Source organism: Pleurodeles waltl, chromosome 6, assembly GCF_031143425.1.
Source record: "Pleurodeles waltl isolate 20211129_DDA chromosome 6, aPleWal1.hap1.20221129, whole genome shotgun sequence".
NCBI lineage: Eukaryota > Metazoa > Chordata > Amphibia > Caudata > Salamandridae > Pleurodeles > Pleurodeles waltl.
In genome coordinates this window covers 1,215,230,183-1,215,255,819 of record NC_090445.1, presented here as the reverse complement: position 1 = coordinate 1,215,255,819, position 25,637 = coordinate 1,215,230,183, and the positions used below count along the sequence as shown (strand labels likewise).

Genomic DNA, 25,637 nt, shown 5'->3' with positions numbered 1-25,637 from the left:
GCTGGTGTGGTAACTTTGGGGTTGCCCTGAACCCCCAACGGTGGGCTACCTTTGACCCAACTTTGAACCCTGTAGGTGGTTTACTTACCGTCAAAACTAACAAACACTTACCTCCCCCAGGAACTGTTGAAAATTGCACTGTGTCCAGTTTTAAAATAGCTTATTGCCATTTGTGTGAAAACTGTATATGCTATTTTGCTAATTCAAAGTTCCTAAAGTTCCTAAGTGAAATACCTTTCATTTAAAGTATTGTTTGTAAATCTTGAACCTGTGGTTCTTAAAATAAACTAAGAAAATATATTTTTCTATATAAAAACCTATTGGCCTGGAATCGTCTTTGAGTGTGTGTTCCTCATTTATTGCCTGTGTGTGTACAACAAATGCTTAACACTACCCTCTGATAAGTCTACTGCTCGACCACACTACCACAAAATAGAGCATTAGAATTATCTCTTTTTGCAACTATCTTACCTCTAAGGGGAACCCTTGGACTCTGCATGCTATTTCTTACTTTAAAATAGTACATACAGAGCCAACTTCCTACAAGAGGGTAATGCAAAGCATTTGTTGTACACACACACACACACAGTGTAAATAAATGAAGCACACACTCAATGACTAATTCCAGGCCAACGGACACCCACCACTAGCAACACAGGGCCGGCTGGGTGCAGAGGTCAAAGTTAAGGTCGATTTAACATGGGCTCCTATGGAGGCAGGGGCACTTGGAATGAGGCCTGCTTGCAGGTAAGTACCCGGGTCTTCGGAGGGCAGACCTGGGGGTTTAGAGGAGCACCGGGTGACCACAGGTCAGCACCAAACACACACCCTCAGCAGCGCAGGGGCAGCCGGGTGGAAACACAGCGTCGGGCTCCCAATGCTTTTCTGGGGCCAAGTCATTTTGCCTCTTCTCTGCTGGGGTTCAGCTTAGCAGGTCTTCTTGTGAGGTCGCCAGAAATCTAGGTTCAGGGGAACCCTTAAATTCTGGATTTAGGGGTGTTACAGGGGTCAGAGGGCAGTAGCCAATGACTACTGTTCCTGAGGGTGGATACACCCTTTTTGTGTCCACTCCCTTTGGGGAGGAGACACAGGCATAACCCTATTGGTCCCTGCCCTCCAAACTAAGATGGAGGATTGCGAAGCACCTCCAACCAGGAAATGCTTGGTTTCTGGCCACCGTGTACACAAAGGCTCTCACCCTGTGTGGTAAGAAACTCGTCTGATAGTGGCAGACTGGCACAGACTGGTCAGTCCTGCACTAGCAGTTTGGCTAACATACAGGGGACTTCTCTAAGATGCCCTCCAGGTGCATTTTTCAATAAATCCAACACTGGCATCAGTGTGTGTTTATTGAGCTGAGAAGTTTGATACTAAACTTCCCAGTATTCAGTGAAGCCATTATGAAGCTTAACGAATCCAGCGAAGCAACAGAGGATCCCATTTCTGGCAGTATTGTATATTTTGTTGACAGATCCTTGAGTAAGGAATAAGAAAAGTTATTATGGTCTATTCGGATTCGGCTTATGTAACCACTACAGTACATTCAAGGATCATGAGATGGAGCAGAAGGGGTGTCCTCAAGACAGACGGAAGGAATTTCTTAGAGGCCTTAATAGAGGCACTTGCCCTATTACAAGCAGTGGCAGATGTGAAGTGGCAGATGTGAAGTGTACGGTGCACACAAATGGATAGGACTTTGGCTCATGGGGGAATGCATTAGCAGACTGGGCAGTTAAAGGCGCAACTAGGCACAGCTAGGTACCATCAGGTTCACAATATATCCCAGTCTAAGTGGCACAGGACGTCTCACCACATGAGCATGAGTCAAACAGTACCACAGATATTACTACACCTCATTATGCTGAGAGGGGCGCCTGAGAGCCAACAGCAAGATGGATGCACTTTAGTGCAGCTCTTCCAGCCGGGCGTGAAAATCTGCCATTTTTCCGGCCATCCTGCACTCTAACCACAGTAAGTCGGACTGTAAAAGAAGCAGACAGTAAAACAACCTGAATGCCTCTTTGAGGCGCCTTGGTGGACTTGTTCAGCGGGACTGATGGGCCGGAACTTCTGGCACGCAGGCAGTGGCGTGTTGAGAGTGAGGTGACCGCGGTGCAGAGAAGACCTTGGGAGATGCACGGTGGACAGCTGGGGCAAACGATTGCAGCGGGCCCGTTTAACACAAAAGAACTGTCCCCTTCATCGATTGGAAGAGCTGAGCCAGGAGGCCTGAGAGGCAAACACCCTGAGCTGAGCCCCATCACGCGCTGGACTGGTGGCTGCCCGGGGAAACTGGGTGGAGCGGCGGCCTACCTGCTGCTGGGTGAGAGTGACTCCGCTCTACTGGGTGATAGGAGAGAGACCTCTAGGTGGGGCTGATAGCTAAAGGTTGCTGCCCAGGAGCTGAACAGAAAGGAACGGAGATTAATTGAAGACACCGGCAGGTGAATATTTGAGGTACGGAGACCCTGTAGTCTGCGTGAGGTAGATTCTGGTGGGCCTGGAGACCACTATGCTTCTGTGACAGAGGGGTGTTGGTTGAATGCGCGATGGTGCGGGCCCACCCCAACGGGCTGCTGCATCCGAGAGGCCCATGACGGCGCTGATTGGTTCGAAGTGCATGCAGCGCAGTGTGAATCAATACTGGGCATAGCCAACGCGGGACAGGCACAGAGGGATAGTGCGGGACCCACCTACAGACAATGTGGAGGTTTTGAGAGATTGGGAGTGGCTGTTCTGTGACAGTGAGGGGCCCCTTGTTCACTATAGCAGGTGGGTGCCCCCTGATGAAATCCACTAGCCGCCTGGGTGCACAAGGTGACAACACATTTCGGGTAAACATGGCAATGGATGGCTGCAAAGAGACGTAATAGCGCAGCTGACATTGTCCATAATATTTGGGGTACTCGGCTAGCCGCCAACTATCTTTTATATGCAGACACCCTCTCCTGTGCTATGTGAAGCAGCGTTTACAAATGAATACTGGCAGAAGTAGCTGTGAGGTGCTTGTTATTGTGTTGTGGTGACGTGTCAATTTGAGGCCTACTGCTGTACTTTTGAATCACTTATCCCCCTTAGCGGTTGAAAGCAGCCCAGAGACTGTAGAGACATCCACTGATAAAGGATTAGTTGGAACCTCGTAGAATATACGCAGCATACGACGCAGTGCCCATCAGACAAACTTTTGGCTACTGCTGAGGTGCCACAGAGGGAAATGGAGAAGATTGACAGAAATCAGTCACGCCTCAATTTTGAAACCAGACACACCACTAAACAGGTGCAGGACTCCATCCCCGTCCACAAATAGCCTTCAGGCTTGCATGACATGTCCAGACTGGTGTTGACTCCTCTGACAATGCAGAGAAGCAGTCAATCCATAAACAGTAAAATTGACAGCCTAAACCTCTACACTGATGATATGTCAACCAAGTTGAACAAACAAGCGTTGAGAATCACTGACGCAGAGCAGAGGCTCGGGACGGCAGAACATGACTTACGCTCTGTCACCACAAAATGTCTGAATATGGAACAGGTCTTAGGCACTTATCCAAGTAAAAATATGAAGACCTAGAGGCGGATTTGAACAAAAATAACTGGTGCATCACAATTCACCAGCACGAGGAAGCTGGAAATATACTATGAGATGATGCTGACTGTGATATCTAGTGCTGAAAATCTCTCTACATAAATGCTCGTGGAGCAAGCACATAGATCATTGATGGCGAGGCCGCCTCCTGAGGTGCTGCCTCACCTCATCATGGTGAAACTGCTCAACTATCATGAACACAACGCAATCCTCTGAATGGCAAGAGAGAAAGAAGACACCAACTACCAAGGGAGGGCTCCTTGCCCCATCATAGTGAAACTGCTAAACTATTGTGGTCACTACACAATCGTCCGAATGGCAAGGGAGAAACAAGACACCGACTATCAAGGGAATCAGATAGCCTTCTATCCTGATTTCACAATGGAGTACAGGCGATGGAACATGAATTTCAACCAGTAAAAAGCAGTTACAGAAGGCATCCATCTCATAGGCCAAGCTCTACCCAGCAAGGCTGTGTGTGGATTACAAGGGGGTGCAGTGAATCTTTACAATGCCCAAAGCAGCTAAAGACTACATTAAGTAGCTCTCCCCACCGAAGGCGATAGACTTTCTGATGAGTAAGATCAGGGTGGCCTCTCCACATGAATAGAGGAGCGTCGGCCCTCTAAAATAAATGCTGAAAAAACTGAAAAATAAAATGGTAATAAACTTTCTTTATTAGCATTTTATTTTTCACTACCCCGTCCTAAGCCGAGTGGCATCAGGGAGCTGTGCACTTGCTTAAAGTACACATGTCCCTTTGGCCGTCTGTCTTTCGATGGCCAGCCTGACGCGCGCACTTTAAACTTCTCTAACCCAGCTCTCTTATGAGCGTTGAGAGTCCTCTCCCACTAATCCCAACGCGGCTTTCATGCTGGTTACCAGCATGAAAGCAGTGTCAGGATTGATTAATGGTTTTTACATACTTTGTCTCCCTCCGTGGTGCTCTGGGGAGGTGATTTAAATGCATACTTAGATCCTCAAATGGATAGATCGGCGACATCTACCTGGCATGGTAAACAGGTTGCACAAGTCATAATAGAGTGAATAGACTATGGGCTGGTGAATGCTTGGAGTTTATGGCATCCGGATCAAAGGGAGGGGACCTTCGTAGCCTCGGTTCATGGGACGTGGCCTAGATTAGACTACTGGTTGGTTTCGGAGGAAAGCAGCCCGTGGGTAGCTATAGGTGATCATTAACCCAAGACGCTTTCCAACCACTCATGGTACTCCTAAGTCTAGAATTTCCGACGTTCACCTCTCCGCCCTTTGTGTGGCAATTCCATCCTGCTATGCTGCTGGATGCTATGTTCAAAGAAAACATTTGCCAAGCGATCAAGGAATATTGTGAGCACAACACGCGGACTGTAGACGGTGAAGGGCACACTATAGTTTAAGGTGATGATTTGGGGTACAAGCTTGCGTGCCCAGCCAATTGTCCTAAAAGATATACACAACAAATTATACGCCACCGAAAAAAACATTGCAATCCTTAGAGCGAGAGTATGAATTTAGCCCCAGGCTGGCAGGTGTGGCAGAGATTAGGAAGCTCTTTTCAGATTTTTTTTAATTAGCAGGGCAGAAGGCCCAGTTCCTCTCCAAGAGACTTGTGGCGAGGGCATATGATGAGGGAGGCCCAGCTGTAGTCTGGCTGGTAAATTGAGAACGCCGAAGGGTACTGCAAACATTAACAAGATAGTGGACGTAGACATGCAAGAGCACTATGATAGCCAGAAATTCTGGCAACCTTTAGGCGCTTCTACAAAAGAATTATGGCACTCGACCGGCAGATACAGCGGCTGAGGTTCATGCTTACTTGGATGATGTGGCTTTGGCATGGTTGTCGGCTAAACAGAGGGAATATCTAATCCAGCCTTATTACAGTAGCTGAGGTTAAGCGTCTCACTATATGCAGATGATATGGTACTTTGTATAGGGGACCCCAGCCCACCTTGCCCTGGTAATCAGGAAATAAATTACATTTGAATATTACTCTGGATTGAGTATTAATTGGGGCAAATCCATTATATTTCCACTCACCGCTGATACCATTCCATGTGCGCTTGAGTACCCACTGCAGTGGGCTACTGACCATGTCAAATATCTAGGGATGTGGCTACACAGAGACCCTGACCAGGTAATTTGATCAGATTATGGAATTATGGCAGAGTGATTTACAAATTGGATGATCAGGTTACTAGATGGAAGACATTACCTTTATCCTTAGCAGACAGAATAGCCATACTCAAAAAGGCGATGTTACCTAAATTCCTCTATTTATTTATTAATGTACCCATTGTCCTGCTAGCATACTTCTTTCAGTTATTGAGATCCTTATTGATTGCAATGGCATGGGTTCATAAACACCCTTGTATTGGGTGGGACATACTGACACTCCCATATGCAAAGGGTGGGTTTAATGCACCAGATTTCTATGCGCAGGCACACTTTGCCCAGTGTACGCCTCATGATTTTATACCACATCTGACAATAGAACAGAATGGCACATATCCTGTGCCGTTTTCAGCTATTAAAACGCAGAAAAGATGCAATATCTCTCGTGGTGAAATAAATACTATTCATGCCACAACCACGGCCTGGGAGCACTAGTGGCGAAACACCCATTATATGTACCGGCCCTACCACTCCAACATTATCCAGATATATCAGTTACGCAAGAAGAGAAAGCCCTTCACATCCTCACTCAAATAGGCCTCAAGAATATGGAAGCAGTATATTCCAATGATGCTTCTGTGCCTCTGACCAACCTCACATACCCACCTGAACAGCCCTGTTCAGTAATGTTTCTGTGCCATCGGTTTGGTGCAGCCCTGTGAGCCCTTAACCCTCAATTTCCAAACGCACCCCGACCCTGACTGGACTGCAGGTACTCCTTTCTAGCTCCATGAGAGGTAATTTAATTACTAGATTGTGTAATATTGTGCAAGACGATAAGCTGTTAACTACAGGTAAAGCCCTAGAACGATGGAACGCAACGTCACCATCCTCTAGAAGACAGACTGAAAATTCTGCTGTGAGCAATTACACACACACTGACCTCTAATTCTAATGTATGTTTTATTCATTTCAAATTTCGAAATCATTTATACCACACTCCGGTTAAACTGTTTAAACTTGGAGTGCGCAACTACGCAAAGTGTGTGAGATGTGGTGATATTCAGGCAGGGTTCATGCATCTGGCATGAAACTGATGACCAGCCAGGGAATTTTGGGCTCAAGTCACTGCTGCATTAACGGACATTGTGGGGAAAGTGGTGCAGTGTGAAACTGCGGTCTGCCTTTTGGGGCTACTTTGCAATTTGCAACAATATAACTGCAAGTTCATATCAGTGGCTTTGCTGTTAGCAAAGAGGAGAGTAGCGGTACATTGGGGCAGTAAACCCAAACCTACCAAAACCCCCTTGCCTGAAGGACATGGTGTATTGCAGGACACAAGTGGAGCTATATGCTGAAAAACTGCCACACACTTTGGGGGTGATTCTAACCCTGGCAGTCGGTGATAAAGCGGCGGCCAACCCGCCAACAGGCCGGCGGTTGAAAAAATGGAATTCTGACCCTGGCGGGAACCGCCAACACAGCCCGCCACATTAACACTCCGACTGCCGCGGCGGTGCAGACAAACAGCGTGGCGGTCACCGCCAACAGGCAGGCGGCAGACAATGTACCGCCCACAGTATCACAACTCACCAATCCGCCACCTTTTCCGGGGCGGAAGCCCCGCCGATAAAAACACGGCGGAAACAGACTACGAACGGGAAAACGCGCACCAAAACACACTCCACGAGGAAGGAGGACAGCATGGAACCCGAATTAAACATCCTACCTGCTCTCGTCTACCTTCTCATCTACCACGAGTACGAACTCCGGCGCAGACGACAACGGTGAGTACTGCACCTACGACACACGGGAGGGGGGAGGAGTGAAGCTTACGGCACACACATATGCGACCCCCACCCCCCCAAACTATGTACACACTAATGCAGAGCAACAATGCACAGTGACACCACCCAAACCCCCCTTAAGAATGCAAAGACAGAAATAAATTGGGACGAAAATTTTATATAAAAAATAGACTGATATGGAGCGGTCAACTATGCAAAATATCCATAACAAAATGATACTATATACACTGCCATGGAGAACCGAGGCAATTAGTCCTGTACATGAAAGTTAAATGGAACAGTCCGTGGGCTACAGTGTAGCGACACAAGGGCAAAGCCCACACAGGAGACCTGAGTCCTTTGGAGAGAACACTGCAGGGGCATCTGATGAAAAAACTACAGGCACCTCAGGGGGAAGGGAAGGGGGAGGCACCACAGCCACATGAGTCCACGACGCCAGATCCACGAAGGGGCCACCATGCCCATTGATGTATCCTGGGGAGTGCAAAGCCACAGTCTCTCAATTCTCTACAGTGGGTGGGTTGCCCACTTCACCATCCTGGGGAGTGCAAAGCCACAGTCTCTCAAGTCTCTACAGTGGGTGGGTTGCCCACTTCACCATCCTGGGGAGTGCAAAGCCACAGTCTCTCAAGTCTCTACAGTGGGTGGGTTGCCCACTGTACCATCCTGGGGAGTGCAAAGCCACAGTCCATCTGGTGGATGACAGTCTCCACTGCTCAAGGAGGAGGCATGGTGGGCACAGTGAACCATAAACAGTGCTTGAGAGGAAGGGCCCAGCGGAGCGGTGCTTGAGACGGCGGTGCCCAGCGGAGCGGTGCTTGAGACGGCGGGGCCCAGCGGAGCGGTGCTTGAGACGGCGGGGCCCAGCAGAGCGGTGCTTGAGACGGCGGGGCCCAGCAGAGCGGTGCTTGAGACGGCGGGGCCCAGCAGAGCGGTGCTTGAGACGGCGGGGCCCAGCAGAGCGGTGCTTGAGAGGAAGGGCCCAGCGGAGCGGTGCTTGAGACGGCGGTGCCCAGCGGAGCGGTGCTTGAGACGGCGGGGCCCAGCGGAGCGGTGCTTGAGACGGCGGGGCCCAGCGGAGCGGTGCTTGAGACGGCGGGGCCCAGCGGAGCGGTGCTTGACAGGAAGGGCCCAGCGGAGCGGTGCTTGAGACGGCGGGGCCCAGCGGAGCGGTGCTTGACAGGAAGGGCCCAGCGGAGCGGTGCTTGAGACGGCGGGGCCCAGCGGAGCGGTGCTTGGACGGCGGGGCCCAGCGGAGCGGTGCTTGACAGGAAGGGCCCAGCGGAGCGGTGCTTGAGACGGCGGGGCCCAGCGGAGCGGTGCTTGAGAGGAAGGGCCCAGCGGAGCGGTGCTTGAGACGGCGGGGCCCAGCGGAGCGGTGCTTGGACGGCGGGGCCCAGCGGAGCGGTGCTTGACAGGAAGGGCCCAGCGGAGCGGTGCTTGAGACGGCGGGGCCCAGCGGAGCGGTGCTTGAGAGGAAGGGCCCAGCGGAGCGGTGCTTGAGACGGCGGGGCCCAGCAGAGCGGTGCTTGAGACGGCGGGGCCCAGCAGAGCGGTGCTTGAGACGGCGGGGCCCAGCAGAGCGGTGCTTGAGAGGAAGGGCCCAGCGGAGCGGTGCTTGAGACGGCGGTGCCCAGCGGAGCGGTGCTTGAGACGGCGGGGCCCAGCGGAGCGGTGCTTGAGACGGCGGGGCCCAGCGGAGCGGTGCTTGAGACGGCGGGGCCCAGCGGAGCGGTGCTTGAGACGGCGGGGCCCAGCGGAGCGGTGCTTGACAGGAAGGGCCCAGCGGAGCGGTGCTTGAGACGGCGGGGCCCAGCGGAGCGGTGCTTGACAGGAAGGGCCCAGCGGAGCGGTGCTTGAGACGGCGGGGCCCAGCGGAGCGGTGCTTGGACGGCGGGGCCCAGCGGAGCGGTGCTTGACAGGAAGGGCCCAGCGGAGCGGTGCTTGAGACGGCGGGGCCCAGCGGAGCGGTGCTTGAGAGGAAGGGCCCAGCGGAGCGGTGCTTGAGACGGCGGGGCCCAGCGGAGCGGTGCTTGGACGGCGGGGCCCAGCGGAGCGGTGCTTGACAGGAAGGGCCCAGCGGAGCGGTGCTTGACAGGAAGGGCCCAGCGGAGCGGTGCTTGAGACGGCGGGGCCCAGCGGAGCGGTGCTTGAGAGGAAGGGCCCAGCGGAGCGGTGCTTGAGAGGAAGGGCCCAGCGGAGCGGTGCTTGACAGGAAGGGCCCAGCGGAGCGGTGCTTGACAGGAAGGGCCCAGCGGAGCGGTGCTTGAGACGGCGGGGCCCAGCGGAGCAGTGCTTGACAGGAAGGGCCCAGCGGAGCGGTGCTTGAGACGGCAGGGCCCAGCGGAGCGGTGCTTGAGACGGCAGGGCCCAGCGGAGCGGTGCTTGAGACGGCAGGGCCCAGCGGAGCGGTGCTTGAGACGGCAGGGCCCAGCGGAGCGGTGCTTGACAGGAAGGGCCCAGCGGAGCGGTGCTTGACAGGAAGGGCCCAGCGGAGCGGTGCTTGAGAGGAAGGGCTCAGCGGAGCGGTGCTTCAGACGGCGGGGCCCAGCGGAGCGGTGCTTGGACGGCGGGGCCCAGCGGAGCGGTGCTTGACAGGAAGGGCCCAGCGGAGCGGTGCTTGAGACGGCGGGGCCCAGCGGAGCGGTGCTTGAGAGGAAGGGCCCAGCGGAGCGGTGCTTGAGACGGCGGGGCCCAGCGGAGCGGTGCTTGAGACGGCGGGGCCCAGCGGAGCGGTGCTTGACAGGAAGGGCCCAGCGGAGCGGTGCTTGAGACGGCGGGGCCCAGCGGAGTGGTGCTTGAGACGGCGGGGCCCAGCGGAGCGGTGCTTGACCGGCAGGGCCCAGCGGAGCGGTGCTTGAGACGGCAGGGCCCAGCAGAGCGGTGCTTGAGACGGCAGGGCCCAGCAGAGCGGTGCTTGAGACGGCAGGGCCCAGCGGAGCGGTGCTTGAGACGGCAGGGCCCAGCGGAGCGGTGCTTGAGACGGCAGGGCCCAGCGGAGCGGTGCTTGAGACGGCAGGGCCCAGCGGAGCGGTGCTTGAGACGGCAGGGCCCAGCGGAGCGGTGCTTGGACGGCAGGGCCCAGCGGAGCGGTGCTTGACAGGAAGGGCCCAGCGGAGCGGTGCTTGAGACGGCGGGGCCCAGCGGAGCGGTGCTTGAGACGGCGGGGCCCAGCGGAGCGGTGCTTGAGACGGCGGTGCCAAGCGGAGCGGTGCTTGAGACGGCGGGGCCCAGCGGAGCGGTCCTCTTCTGCACGGCGGGCCCTGTTCAGCGGTGCTCTTCTGCACGGCGGGCCCTGTTCAGCGGTGCCTATCTTCACGGCGGGGCCCAGCAGAGCGGTCCTCTTCTGCACGGCGGGCCCTGTTCAGCGGTGCTCTTCTGCACGGCGGGCCCTGTTCAGCGGTCCTCTTCTGCACGGCGGGCCCTGTTCAGCGGTCCTCTTCTGCACGGCGGGCCCTGTTCAGCGGTCCTCTTCTGCACGGCGGGCCCTGTTCAGCGGTCCTCTTCTGCACGGCGGGCCCTGTTCAGCGGTGCTCTTCTGCACGGCGGGCCCTGTTCAGCGGTGCTCTTCTGCACGGCGGGCCCTGTTCAGCGGTGCTCTTCTGCACGGCGGGCCCTGTTCAGCGGTGCTCTTCTGCACGGCGGGCCCTGTTCAGCGGTGCTCTTCTGCACGGCGGGCCCTGTTCAGCGGTGCTCTTCTGCACGGCGGGCCCTGTTCAGCGGTGCTCTTCTGCACGGCGGGCCCTGTTCAGCGGTGCTCTTCTGCACGGCGGGCCCTGTTCAGCGGTGCACATCCAGTAGGTCAAGGGAGCCAGACCTGGCCTGGACTCCCTGCTCAGTCGCCCTCCGACCGTGATGCTTCTGGACCCTTCGGGGACGGAGTCCTGGGCCCTTTGGTGTCCTCCTTTCCAGCTGGGATGTGGCATGTGGGGCCCACCTGCTCCGCGCTCCTGCTGCCTGACTTCTCCGCCCTGCTGCCCTTACGCTCCTTAGATGGGGCTCTCGGGCCCTTGCCTCCCCTAGATGATGTGGCTGGTGAAGTGGGCGAACTTTGCTCCTTGGGGGCAGCCGTGTCAGTCCTCGCACGGCGGCCCTTGTGTTTCCTGGTCCTCTTGCCGGGGGGGGCTGGATGTGTCCTTGCTGCTGATTGAGGTGTCACTGCTGGCAAAGGGTGGACTCCAGAACCCATGCACAACAGTGACACCCGAAGCTGGGCTGGTGGTGGCTGTGGTGCTCTTGGGACTCTTTGCAGATGGAGGGGGTAGGTCATCGGAGGGAAAGAGGTCAAGATTAGCCAGGAATAGTTTTTTAGGGCCAATGTAAAGGGTAGGAGAAGTGGTGATGGGAGTGGAGGAAGAGGATGTGGTTGTAGGAGAGTCAGGTGTGCTGTCATTGGGTGAAGGTGCTGGTGCTGTAGGCTGTCGTGAGGTGGATGGCTGTTGGGTGGGTGGCTGCCTGCGTTTGTGTGTCTTGGAATAGGGGGTGACAGACACAGTGGGAGAGGATACAGGGGACGTGTAAATGGCAGTGGGGGTGGTGACTGCACACGTGCGGACTGTACAGGAGGGTGTGGTGGTGATGGAAGCACTGGCTGATGTTGGTGTGCATACAGGTGTGAGTGTAGACGTCACAGAGAGGGAGGAGGGAGACGAGGAGGAGGGGGACACAGGGGTGGCAGTGACTGTTGGAATGTCTGCATCTGGGTGTTGCTTGGGTGAGTGTTTGTGGGATCTGTGGTGCTTGTGTCTGGATGAGCTGCCCTTGGGTGTTGAGGTGTGTGCAGGCTGGTCAGATGGTGTGGATGGGATAGGCTGAGGAACAGGAGACAGAGACAGGCTGGAGGCAGTCAGAAGAGGGAGGCTGGAAACAGGGACAATGGCTGTCGTCAGTGCTGAGGCCAGAGCAGTGAACGATCGTTGATGGGCAGCCTGACCCGAATGAATGCCCTCCAGGTAGGCATTGCTCCGATGCACCTCCCTTTCTACCCCCTGGATGGCATTCAAAAGGGTAGTCTGCCCAACAATGAGCGTCCTCACAAGGTCAATGAGCTCCGCACTGAGGGCAGCAGGGGTGGCAGGGGCTGAGGTGCCTGGGGCGAAGGAGACGCTCGCCTTCCTGGGCGAGCGGGCACGGAGCGTATGCTGAGGGGCTGAAGGGAGGGCGGGGCTGGTGCGCTGGGTGGCGGCTGTACCTGTAGAGGCGGGGGGCCCGGATGTTTCTGCCACCGCTAGGGAGCACCCATCCGAGGACGTGTCTGTGTCGCTGCTCTCACCACCGGTCCCCGTTGTGGTGTTCCCCTCGCCCTCCGGATCACTGGTGCCCTCGGTGTCTGTTCCTGGGCCCACCGGGGCCTTGTGACTTGCAGCTCCCTCGTGCTCCAATGCCAAATCTCCTCCGCCTGATGATGCTAATGCACACATGCACAAGAAGATGAAGAAGAAGGGTGGGGGGAGAAAAAAGAAGACCAGGTTGAGTGCATGCAATGTCAACACCGTTGGCGGAGAGGACAGACACAGGAGCCTCATGCACCAAGCCGCGCATTCGGGGTACACTACTCAGTACTTCTGACTAAGACAACAGGTCAAGAGAGGACAAACGCGCAGATGTGTGAGGCTGGACCATCAATAGCTGTACTTGTCACCCTACAGAGGTGGGGGCCGGGAGCACAGGGCCATGCCTAAGGGAGAGGACTACACTACAGAAAGCGCCCTGGCCTAATGTCACCCACAACCCTCCTCCCCCACCCAGACGCCTCCACTGTGCAGAAAGATAGCAGAATGTGCTGATACTCACCCCCTTGTGTCTGCTGTGATGCTCTCAAGCGCCCATCCAAATCAGGGTAGGCCACCGCCAGGATCCGGGACATCAGGGGGGTCAGGGTACGACTGGCACCCCTCCTAGGTTGGGAGGCCATCCCCAGCAGTGACTCGGCGGTCTTCCTGGTTCCGCAGCGGATGTCCTCCCACCTCTTGCGGCAGTGGGTGCCCCGTCTGACGTGGACCCCCAGGGCCCGGACTTCCTTGGCGATGGCACGCCAAATCTCGACTTTCTGATGGGCGCTGACCTATGTGACATGTACAGGGTGGGAAGTAAACATTCATCAACTTACTGCATGTTAGATGTGATTGGCCCCCCCTCCCCAACCTTGCCATATGGCACATGCTCTCATCTGTCGTGCGTTGCACTCCTCATTCGCCCCCCACCCCACCAACTTACATCCACCCCACTCCACACAGGCATCGCCCATTCCATGTGCACCCGGTGTACTTACCTGTTGGTCTGGAGGACCGTAGAGTAACGCATACTGGGGGAGGACCCCATCCACGAGCTTCTCCAACTCTTCAGACGTGAAGGCAGGGGCCCTTTCCCCAGTCGCAGCAGCCATTGTCACTTCCAGACCGAGGTCACAGCAGCACTTGCAGTATAGGTCCTCTCCTGTGGATGATCAGGTCTCGAGTGATTAGGCAGATAGAAAATGGCGGTCACGCCCGCGGCGGTGCGTACCGCGGCGGTGCGTACCGCTACCGCCGGCGCACCTCGTCATTGGCTCCTGAAACCCATAGGCTTCAATGTTAACCAATGCGGCTCCGTGTAGCGGTCTTCGACCGCCTACCGCCACGGTGTGCTCCGCCAGCGCATTGACCTCACATCCCATTGTCCCACTTCACAGGTCAGGCAGCCGCCATTTCAAGGGGGGGGCCACATGGCATAATTTCTACTGCGACACACAGGCCTAGGCCTTGCATTGCCACACATACACACCTTTCAAAACATAGATAACCGTGTGCTATGCAAGCTGTGGTGAACGTACCAGTGATTGGCTTGACTCTGTGCTCCATGTTGTCATTCCTAGGCACCGTCCGCTGGGACTTGCGAGGAGAAGGATGAATCCTCACGTGTACCGACCGCTGGTGGACCTGTCGACAATGGAAGAACGCCACATCATACTACGATACCGACTTGACCGTGCCACTATCCATGAACTGTGTGCCCAGCTGGAGCCAGCCCTGATGTCCCCCATCCGCCAACCCACAGGAATTCCCCCTCTGGTGCAGGTTCTGTCAGTCCTCCATTTTCTTGCAAGTGGCTCATTCCAGACAACAGTGGCCATGTCATCTGGAATGTCTCAGCCTATGTTTTCAAAAGTTTTGTCTAGAGTGTTGTCTGCCCTGACGAAACACATGCAGAGTTACATTATATTCCCTGAGGAGGTTGATTTGGCCACTGTGAAGGGTGATTTTTATGCCCTTGGACATATTCCCAACATCATTGGTGCCATTGATGGGACCCATGTAGCCTTAGTCCCCCCAAAAGACGATGAGCAGGTGTACAGAAACAGGAAAAGTTACCATTCTATGAACGTCCAGGTGGTCTGTTTGGCTGACCAGTACATCTCCCATGTGAATGCCATGTTCCCTGGGTCAGTGCATGACACGTATGTGATGCGTAATAGCAGCATCCCTTATGTGATGGAACAGCTACAGAGACAACGTGTGTGGCTAATAGGTGACTCTGGTTACCCCAACCTGCCTTGGCTATTGACCCCAGTGAGGAATCCCCGGACCAGGGCTGAGGAACGGTACAATGAGGCCCATGGGCGAACTAGGAGGATCATAGAAAGGACCTTTGGCCTCCTGAAGGCCAGGTTTCGGTGCCTGCATATGACAGGGGGATCCCTGATGTACTCACCAAAGAAGTTGTGCCAGATCATCGTGGCCTGCTGTATGCTTCACAATCTGGCATTGCGACGTCAGGTGCCTTTCCTGCAGGAGGATGGTCCAGATGGTGGTGTTGAAGCAGCTGTGGAGCCTGCGGAGAGTGAAGAGGAGGAAGACTCAGAGGACGACACAGACAACAGGGACACAGTTATCCAACAGTATTTTCAGTAGCACACAGGTAAGAATCACCCACGCCATTTTACTTTTCCTGAAAGCCTCCTGCTTCTCAACTTTGTCTATGACCCCCCAGTTCTTTTAAACTGATGTTTGATTTTCCCTTCCCTTTTCAGTGCTGTATGACCCACTGCGTGACTTCTGCTTGGTTAGCCCATGGACTAATGCTTATTGATCTCGGTATGTGTTCAGCACAAAGTTAACAGAACATAATCGATCGGTAATGTGTTATACATTTGTAAATAATACAGCCTGACTCCTGTTTGATTTCAGTGCATTGAGTGATTTATTTTTTGTGCTAGATAATGGTACATGATATAAACACGGTGATGGGTGGGGGTGGAGTAATGGCCATGGCAGAGTCCAGTTCTCAGTCTCACAGGTGCATTGTCCATATGCCTGTGGAAGGATGGAGCAGGGGCAGTTCAAGGTTGGACAGGGTGGCAATGTGGGAAAGTGGGATGACTTCAGGGGGTATCTCATGCTGGCGGGGGTCTTGACATCCTACTCTGTCGATTTTTTTGATCTCAGGCTCCTCTTGCGGGGTGGTTGTTCTTCAGCAGGAGGTGGGGTTCTGGTGGCCTGTCGTTGTGGTGGGGCCTCCTGTCCACTAGCGCCGGCGGAGGTGGTAGGCTGTTCCTGGCTAGTGACAGGGGCCCTGTGTGGTGCCACATGGTCCCGCAACGTGTCTTCTATCCGGTTGAGGGCCTGGACTATGCTCCCCATAGCGGTAGAGATGTTGGTGAGTTGATTGGTGAACCCCATGTAGCGTTCCTCCTGCTGTGCCTGGATCTCCTGGAACCTGGCCAGTACCGTCGCCATCGTCTCTTGGGAGTGGTGGTAGGCTGCCATGATGGTGGTGAGGACCTCTTGGAGAGTGGGTTCCCTGGGCCTCTCCCCCCCCCCCTGTCGCACAGCAGCCCTCCGAGTTGCCCTGTTTCCCTGGGCCTCTGTCCCCTGGACGGTGTGCCCACTACCACTGCCCCCAGGTCCCTGTTGTTGTTGGGGTGGTGGGTTAGCCTGGGTGCCCTGTAGTGGCAGACACACCGCTGATTGACCTGTCCTAGAGACAGAGGCACGGGCCCGCTGGGTGGGAGCTGTGCTGTTGGTCCCAGAGGGGGTTGGGTCTGCTGTGGCCTGTGTGTGGGGAACCGACTGTCCAGAGGTCCCCGATGGTCCAGGCTGGTCATCAGGTTCCAGGTCGACAGAGCTGCTGTCATCACTGGGGGCCTCTTCCGGGGGGGGGGATGGACATTTCTGGACCCTCCTGGCCGGTGTGTTGGCGTTCGGGTCCTGCATGGGGTAAGAGAGTATGGTTATTGTTTCTGTGTGTGCTATTGCGTGCCATTTATGGGTGCCCTTGTCCCCCAGTGCTGTCATTCCCTTGGGGGAGGTGTTGTGGGGGTGTTTTGGGGGGGGGTATGTGCAGTGGTCATGCTTAGGTGATGGGTGTCCATAGTTTGTGGTGGCATGCAGGGGTTGGTGTTGGGTGGGTTGTGCTAGAGAGACATTCTCAGGGAGGATGTGTGATGGGGGGTTGGGGGTTAGCATGCTGGGGGGGGGGTGAAGTAGTTGAGATTGTACTTACCAGAGTCCATTCCTCCGTGTACTCCAGCGAGGCCATCAGGATGCAGGATGTTTAGTACCTCTTGCTCCCATGCTGTGAATTCGGGTGGAGTGGGTGGGGGTCCCCCGCCAGTCTTCTGCACTGCGATGTTGTGTCGCGAGACCATCGAGCGCACCTTTCCCCTTAAGTCGTTCCAGCGTTTGCGGATGTCGTCTCGATTTCTGGGATGCTGTCCCACCGCGTTGACCCTGTCCACGATCCGCTGCCATAGCTCCGCCTTCCTGGCTATAGTGGTGTGCTGCACCTGTGAGCCGAAGAGCTGGGGTTCAACTCTTATGATTTCCTCCACCATGACCCGGAGTTCTTGGTCCGAAAAGCGTGGGTGCCTTTGGGGTGCCATGGGGTGGTGTGGATGAGGTGTGGGGTGGTGTATATGGTGATGAGTGTGTTGGTGTGTGGTGCTTTGTGCTTCTATGTGGTGTGTGTGATGGTGTAGTGTGCCTCTGTGTGATGTAGCTCTCTATTCTGTGATGTGTCTCTCTCTCCTTCGTCTCTGATCTTCGGTTGTAGGGGTTTGTGGGTGATGTGGGTGTGTGTTTTATAGTTGTATGGATGTGTGGGAGTGTTGTTGGTATGTGTGTCAGGTGTGTGTATTTCAAATTGCCCAATGTGGCAGTGTTTTGGAGCTGTGTGTGTATTTTGACCGCAGCGGTGTGAACCGCCAATGGAATACCGCGGTTGAAAGACCGCCGCGTGGATTGGTGGGTCAGAATGGCATGGGCGTGTTTGTGTTGGCGTGGCGGTGGAGGTTTGGTCATCTCCAGTTTTCCGCGGCCCGCTGATGAGGCGGCCTTCCTTGGATGTCGGGTTTTTTGGCGGATTCACAGTTGGTGGTCAGAATGGCCGTGGCGGTTTACCGTGGCCGCGGCGGTAGTATGGCAGAGTTCTGACCGGCGGTATAGGCCTTTTACCGCCAAGGTCAGAATGACCCCCTTTGTGTCCCAAGGATATCTGGGCTCCTTTGACAATGCATCTATTGTCTACACCAAAGCATAATAGTGTTCAGAAATCTGCAGAGCAGGAGGGATAGAGTACATCTGTTGTGGTTCCTATGAGAGGTTACAGATTATATATGCACTGTATACTCAGATGCTTTTTTGATGTCGGGTGGAATTGGGAGGAACTTATAGGTATACAATTGCTGTGCCAATCATTGTTTCACACGCTATGTTATTTGAAATTAAATAAATAGAAATATATAAGAAAAACGTATTGTGCTGAGACAGCACGTTTATTTCTTCGAGAACTAAAAGAAGCTGCACCACTGCATAAGAAACAATTTTGGGAGGCTAGATGGTGCCATAGTTATGGGGATGATTTATCTGCAGACAAACAGGTAAGCTAGTGATGCCTCTGACTTTACACATAATAGCCCTTGAACAATTGCACTTACTGGCTCACATCCCAAGAGATCACTTGCCTATGCAGTTACAAGATAGGTTCATTCACAACCTGTACGATATGCTTACTATGTAAATTTGTACAATTTGCCAACAATTCTACCCAAATACCACATGGAAGGTAATAAATTTCACCATACCACGACCACAAGATCCCTTAAATGTTCTTCATATAGATTTTATTGATATAATTGATCGATGTAACAACTATCGCTACCTCATAGTTGTGGTTTTCCCTTTTTCCCTGTGGTTGAAGCAGGCTCCTGTGACCATTGTGATGCCAAGTCAGCTGCTACTTTTCTGATTCGTGAGGTGATTCCCCCGTTGGGGAATTCCCAAAGGAATAAAATCCACTAACGGCACACACTTTTTCAAGTCCATTGTCACACAATTCAAAACAATGCTGGGGAGAAGACAAACTATCTTTGGTTTGCTGTCCCCAGGGTAACGGTATAGTTAAGTGCTTTAATGGCTTGCTGAAAAGTTAGATAAACAAATTATGCGTCACATTGCACAAGAAAATTGTAGTATTGTTTAGCACTATTTTCTCTTAGAAACACACCAAGTTCTGACCACCACTTGACTCCCCATCAGAAAATGACACGAAGGATCATAAACATGCAAATACCTGCCAGCAGACATAAGGTGCAGGCAGAAAGTACAGCTGAAATTCTGAATGATAAAATGGCTGTTTATCTCTCTGAATTAACAGAGGCTGCAAAGTTAATTTACAAACAGGCAACTAGAGGAAAGGAGAAGTCACCGCTGAGGTCGACTTCCCAGCCGTGCAGATTGGAGATCGAGTGTTCATAAACAACTTTGTCTGGAAATAGAAGGATCCCAGGTTTGACAGCACTTTCTTAGTAACAATGGCTACGACCACAGAAATCAAGGTAGACAGCAGGATCCATGTATCCACCTATTGGATGTCCACATGGAACCCGCTTCACACCACACGCTGTCAGCCACTTAAAAGGTAAAAAGAGGGGAGGGAGGAGATGATTATGACTGTTACTGTAACCCACAAACAGCCCTCCCCACCTCTGCTTTGGGGCAATTTTTCAATTCTGCAAATGTAAAGTTATGCATTTTTGTTTCATTTTTTATTTTTTGTCTTTTATGTTGTAATTTCTGTTGTTGCAGTTCTACAGTGACGCACGCTTAAGCTCTAATCACTATGTCACACACCTGCGATGAGAAATGTCTACTCATACTAATGTGTCTCTCTAAGTAAATGCCTTCCTTGGCATGGTTACCCCCTGACTTTTTGCCTTTTGTTGATGCCAGTTATGACTGAAAGTGTGCTGGAACCCTGCTAACCAGGCCCCAGCACCAGTGTTTTTTCCCTAAACTTTACCTTTGTTCCCACAATTGGCACATCCCTGGCACACAGATAAGTCCCTTGTAAATGGTACCCCTGGTACCAAGGGCCCTGTGGCCAGGGAAGGTCTCTAAGGGCTGCAGCATGTCTTATGCCACCATGGGGACCCCTCACTCAGCACATGCACACTGCCTCACAGCTTGTGTGTGCTGGTGGGGAGAAAATGACTAAGTCGACATGGCACTCCCCTCAGGGTGCCAATGGCACCTCTCACTGCCTGTGGCATAGGTATGTCACCCCTCCAGCAGGCCTTACAGCTCTAAGGCTGGGTGCACTATACCACAGGTGAGGGCATAGGTGCATGAGCAATATGCCCCTACAGTGTCTAAGCAAAACCTTAGACATTGTAAATGCAGGATAGCCATAAAGAGTTTATGGTCTGGGAGTTTGTCAAATACGAACTCCACAGCTCCATAATGGCTACACTGAAATCTGGGAAGTTTGGTATCAAACTTCTAAGCACAATAAATGCCCACTGAATGCCACTGTGGGATTTATTGTAAAATACACCAACAGGGCATCTTAGAGATGCCCCCTAAGTGCCTTTGTCACTCTGTGGCCACGAACAAAGCCTGTACTGGGAGGAGGTGCTTCTCACCTCCCCCTGCAGCAACTTTAACACCTGGTGTTGAGCCCTCAAAGGCTCATGCCTTTTGTACAGCACCCCAGGGAATCCCAGCTAGTGGAGATGCCCGCCTCTCTGGCCACTGCCCCCACTTTTGGAGGCAAAGCTGAAGGAGATAATGAGAAAAACAAGGAGGAGTCACCCACCAGTCAGGACTGCCCCTAAGGTGCCCTGAGCTGAGGTGACCCATGCCTTTAGAAATCCTCCATCTTGAGCTTGGAGGATTCCCCCTATAGGGTTAGGGATGTGCCCCCCTCGCCTCAGGGAGGAGGCACAAAGAGGGTGCAGCCACCCTCCAGGACGGTAGCCATTGGCTATTGCCCTCTTGACCTAAACACACCCCTAAAATTCTGTATTTAGGGGCGACCCAGAAGCCAGGAAATCAGATTCCTGCAACCTATACAAAGAAGAAGGACTGCTGACCTGAAAGCCCTGCAGAGATGACGGAGACGACAACTGACTTGGCCCCAGACCTACCGGCCTGTCTCCAGACTCAAAATACCTGCACAGCAACGCATCCGACAGGGACCAGTGACCTCTGATGACTCAGAGGACTGCCCTGAACCTGAAGGACCAAGAAACTCCAGAGAACAGCGTCACTGTTCAAAAACAGAAACAACTTTGCAATTTTTTTGCAACTTCCAAAGAACTCATTCTTCCCGCCGGAAGCGTGAGACTTCACACTCTGCACCCGACGCCCCCGGCTCAAGCTCCAGAGAACCAACACTGCAGAGAGGACTCCCAGGCGACTGCAACCTCGTGAGTAACCTGAGATGACCCCCCCCCCTGCAACCCCACAGCGACGCCTGCAGAGAGGATCCAGAGGCTCCCCCTGACCGGGACTGCCTGGAACAAACAACCCGACGCCTGGACCAAGCACTGCACCCGGAGCCCCCAGGCCCAAAGGGAACTGACCGCCAGTGCACGAGTGACCATCAGGTGGCCCTCTCCCTAGCCCAGTCGGTGGCTGGCCCGAGAAGCCACCCTGTGCCCTGCCTCCATCGCCAGAGTGACCCCCGGGTCCCTCCATTGATTTCTACAGAAAACCCGATGCCTGCTAAACACACTGCACCCGGCCGCCCCTGTGCTGCTGAGGGTGTGTTTTGTGTGCCTGTTTGTGTCCCCCCCAGTGCTCTACAAACCCCCCCCCAGTCTGCCCTCTGAAGATGCAGGTACTTACCTGCCAACAGACTGGAACCGGAGCACCCCTGTGCTCCACAGGTGCCTATGTGTTTTGGGCCCTCCTTTGACCTCTGCACCTGACCGGCACTGTGTTGCTGGTGCGGTGACTTTGGGGCTGCCTTGAACCTCCAACGGTGGGCAGCCTGTGCCCAGGAAACTGAACTTGTAAGTGCTTTACTTACTTCAGAAACTTAATCTTACTTACCTCCCTCAGGAAGTGTTGATTTTTGCACTGTGTCCACTTTTAAAATAGCTTATTGCCATTTTAACCTATACTGTGTATGATACTGCTCTAGTTCAAAGTTCCTTACTTACCTTTGTGAAGTACCTTTCATTTTATGTATTTACTTAAAAACTTGAATCTTGTGGTTCTAAAATAAATTAAGAAAGGATAGTTTTCTATATAAAAACTATTGGCCTGGAGTTAAGTCTTTGAGTGTGTGTTCCTCATTTATTGCCTGTGTGTGTACAACAAATGCTTAAGACTACCCTCTCATAAGCCTACTGCTCAACCACACTACCACAAAATAGAGCATTGGAATTATCAAATTTTGCCACTATCAACCTCCAAGGGGAACCCTTGGACTCTGTGCACACTATCTCTCACTTTGAGATAGCATATACCGAGGCAACTTCCTACACCCCTGCTATGGCAGTGAGTCTCTCACATAAAATAACCAAGAAATGAAATACATTTATGTCTATCCCTTCACTGCACTGTGGCAAAATCACAATGGATTAATCTGTTATGTCGCCTGGAGGATGTTAACCAATATGCTAAACACATACCTTACCTTTAAAAGCGAGGTGCAGACAAAAGGCTGTTTTCTGTTGATGGGTGCTGTGCAGAACACATACCTTGCTCTTAGGTTTAATGGAATGTGCTGAATCATATCTGCTACAAATTTAAAATCATCAATGTTGCAGACAAAGTAATGTCCATCTACTTGTGAAAGGCTCACAAAAATATCCTAGAAAGAAAATTAAAATGATACATAAGAATCAAAAAATATTTGTACAACTTATTGAAGCATTAACGTCTAAAAAACAATACATCATAGGGGACAATGCAATCTCATTATGAAGTGGGACTTACATAAGCACTAGGTGTAAGTAAACAAACAGACAATGTGCTAAACGAGGTAGAAAGTGATGCAAACACAAATAAAAATGACAAACCTGTTAGCTGAACATGATAACTTTAGAGTGGTATGCAGTTTTATGAACTTCAAGTATTTAGGATGTTGTATATATGAAGACAAAATATATCATCATAGCTACAATGCCTGACAACACACGTACAGGCATTACATGTCAATTCTGAAAGTCAGAGGTGAAGAGGATGAACAAACCAGAAGCCAGCTTGTTATCGTCATATTATGGAAACTACAGAGTACTGGAATTACTATGATGAGCGTTTGTTCAGTATCCTCAAGTCACATTCACTAGATTATCCATCGTATGAAACTGATCCCCAGTGTAAGCAAATTCCAGTCTTGTGAAGACTCGCATGAACAAATTGTGCATTGCCTAGAGAAATGCTATGTAGAGAGTGGCCTTTAAAGCACAGAAAACAATGTGTACCACTATGCAATATTTCGGAGGGAAACATCTTCCAGCAGATGATTCATTTTATGAATATCCTTCCATGCTCCAGACTTGTTCAGAAAACCTTACCCACAACATTTGCTCTTGAGTGTCCCTCAAAGAGCACCATGCAGGTTGAGCCGTCACTCCGACGACGGGACATAACACTGGAGTATATTAAATGTCAACCTGTGCATTGGAGTCAAGTCCTGCACCTCGTCTGAGCTCTCTCAGTGATTCATCGACAAATCTCCTCAGCTTTAGACACTAAGTAAAATGTCTCCTTTGAAAATCTCACAGTTTAAACCTTGTTGTTGATGCTGCAATAAGGTGTCTTTGTCAGACTCACATGATATCTGGATATGCTTCCCGGGCTCTGACCACGAATCATGTTCTCTGATGCATCCAAAGGCAATCAGCAACTGGAGTTATTTCTGGAAAAAGCCCCCAAGGACATGCTTAAGCGTTCACCTTTTCCTGACAAGGAACGATCTCCTAAGAGACCTTTTCACAAGAAACACAAAAAGAACCAATGGAAGGTGAATCTTTTTCCTCAAGGAAATGATTCCACCACCCAAGACCATTTGGAGTCATGATGCAGTTCCATACTGCTGGGCTTTTCCTCTTTTCACCCCTTTGGTGCTTCCTCAGAAGAAGCACATTTGTTCAGTGTGATTCAAAAAGCTGCAGAAGCTTTAGAGGTGAATCTGCCAACTGAAGCAAAAATCTAAAATAAAGACTGAAAACGTGCAATATACCCGCTGAACTACAGAGCAATTAATTATCCTCAATACGGCATTGCTTAGCCTATCCTGACGACCTGGGAAAAAATGGTTCTGGTGACCCGGGCAGTACATAGGCAAATAGCCAGGCTGTCATCACACCTGCCACCAGAGGGCCTACCGATCCTAGCTTTGAACATGAAGCTGAAACCAAATTCCTTTCTCACTACCACTCTTCATTGGGTGTCAAAAAGACTGGACACCATGGGAATCAAAGTTTTTTTTTCCCCTCAGGCAGTCATGGAGAACGGCACGCGCCTTCTAGGCAGCTATGACCAAGTATGGCGGCAGTTGGTGACACAGGCTGTTATAAGCCTCCTGGAACACATAAAACAGTCCTATTCTGATTGGGTCAGGGGTGCTTGGTTGCATCAAAATAGATCATGCAGTGTGGTCTAGCTTCTGTAGAATTTACAGGCATGTATGTCACAGTACATAGCACGTCTAAATGTCTTACACAGGCTACTCAGGAGATGTTCCTTATGGACATGTCTTTCAATGGTGAGGAGCTATTTGGAGAGAAGACATGCTCCTCTCTGGAATCCTTTAAGAACAGGAGAGCTACTGCTTGCTCGCTGGGCTTAGCTTACCTAGCAAGGCAGTTCTACCAACAGTTCACCAAATTGATCCTTTTCTAAGGCACACCTGTCTGGCAGAGACAACTGATCCTGATGCCCCAACAAATGTAACTTTGCTTTCGGGGAAGGGGAGGATATAGAGTACACCAGTTTCAACACTGTGCACACAACACAGGCCTGGCTGCATGTGAACATGACTGCATTTAATACTACGGAGTGTGTATAACAGGAAGAGGGCCTAGCAAATCAGACTTATTGTTTGAATGATAGCATTAACAAAGAGTGTTTGATACCTAATGTTTCTGCTTAGAAACTCCATGTTTTCCGTCACTGTTCAAACTACTTAGACAAAGGAGGGAATCTTCACTGATACATGTGTGGTTGCTGCTGCAAGGGAGAAGATGATCTTTGAATGGTTGGTCTTGGAAGGCAGGAGAAAGTAGCATTTGCTTCCATGCCCCCTTTACAAATGGGCATTGTTTGCATATTTTAGAAGTAAATAGTAGCCAAGCATAAGGCAAATAAAATGTGGCTTGGTATAATTCACAGTTAGAGATTAGGACAAGAAACACATAGAGTGAAATGGCTGATAACATTACAATTTGGCCAGGAAACAATCTACCAGTTGTTCATAATAATTATCATCATTGTAATTTACATGGCATTTAGACCAAAAAAATCATATTACACAGTAAAGTATCAACTAAAACAAAATGGCCCAGGAGTTGTACAACTGGAAGAAAAGGTCTCAGGATTCTACTCCTTTAACCTTTTGATTCCCAAGGATGACATAAGTCTGAAACACTCCCGGCTTTCTGCCTTCTGAACCTGTTCATTCAGCAGGACAAAATCAGGTTGCTGTCCCAGAGCAAAGTCTTGCTGACCCTGTGTGTGAATGACTGGCTGGTGTCCCTGAAACTCTAGGAAGAACAAGTTACTTACCCTCACTAACGGCTCCTCTGGTTAGAGACAATGGGTGTCATTACGACCCTGGCGGCCAGCGGTATGTTGGCGGTAACACCGCCAACAGGCTGGCGGTGTTCCGCCAGCAATTATGACCGTGGCGGAATTGCC

At 52.1% G+C, this 25,637-nt stretch overlaps 1 protein-coding gene across 1 annotated transcript in view; it reads right to left on the bottom strand.

Annotated features, from left to right (window-relative positions):
* The window catches only part of SUPV3L1 (Suv3 like RNA helicase), a 1,188,002-nt gene that overhangs the window by 254,080 nt on the left and 908,285 nt on the right, over positions 1-25,637 (bottom strand). The window contains exon 13 of the mRNA XM_069240523.1: positions 22,411-22,587. Within this exon, the coding sequence (XP_069096624.1) occupies positions 22,411-22,587 (177 nt within the window). The remainder of the gene's footprint in view (positions 1-22,410; positions 22,588-25,637) is intronic.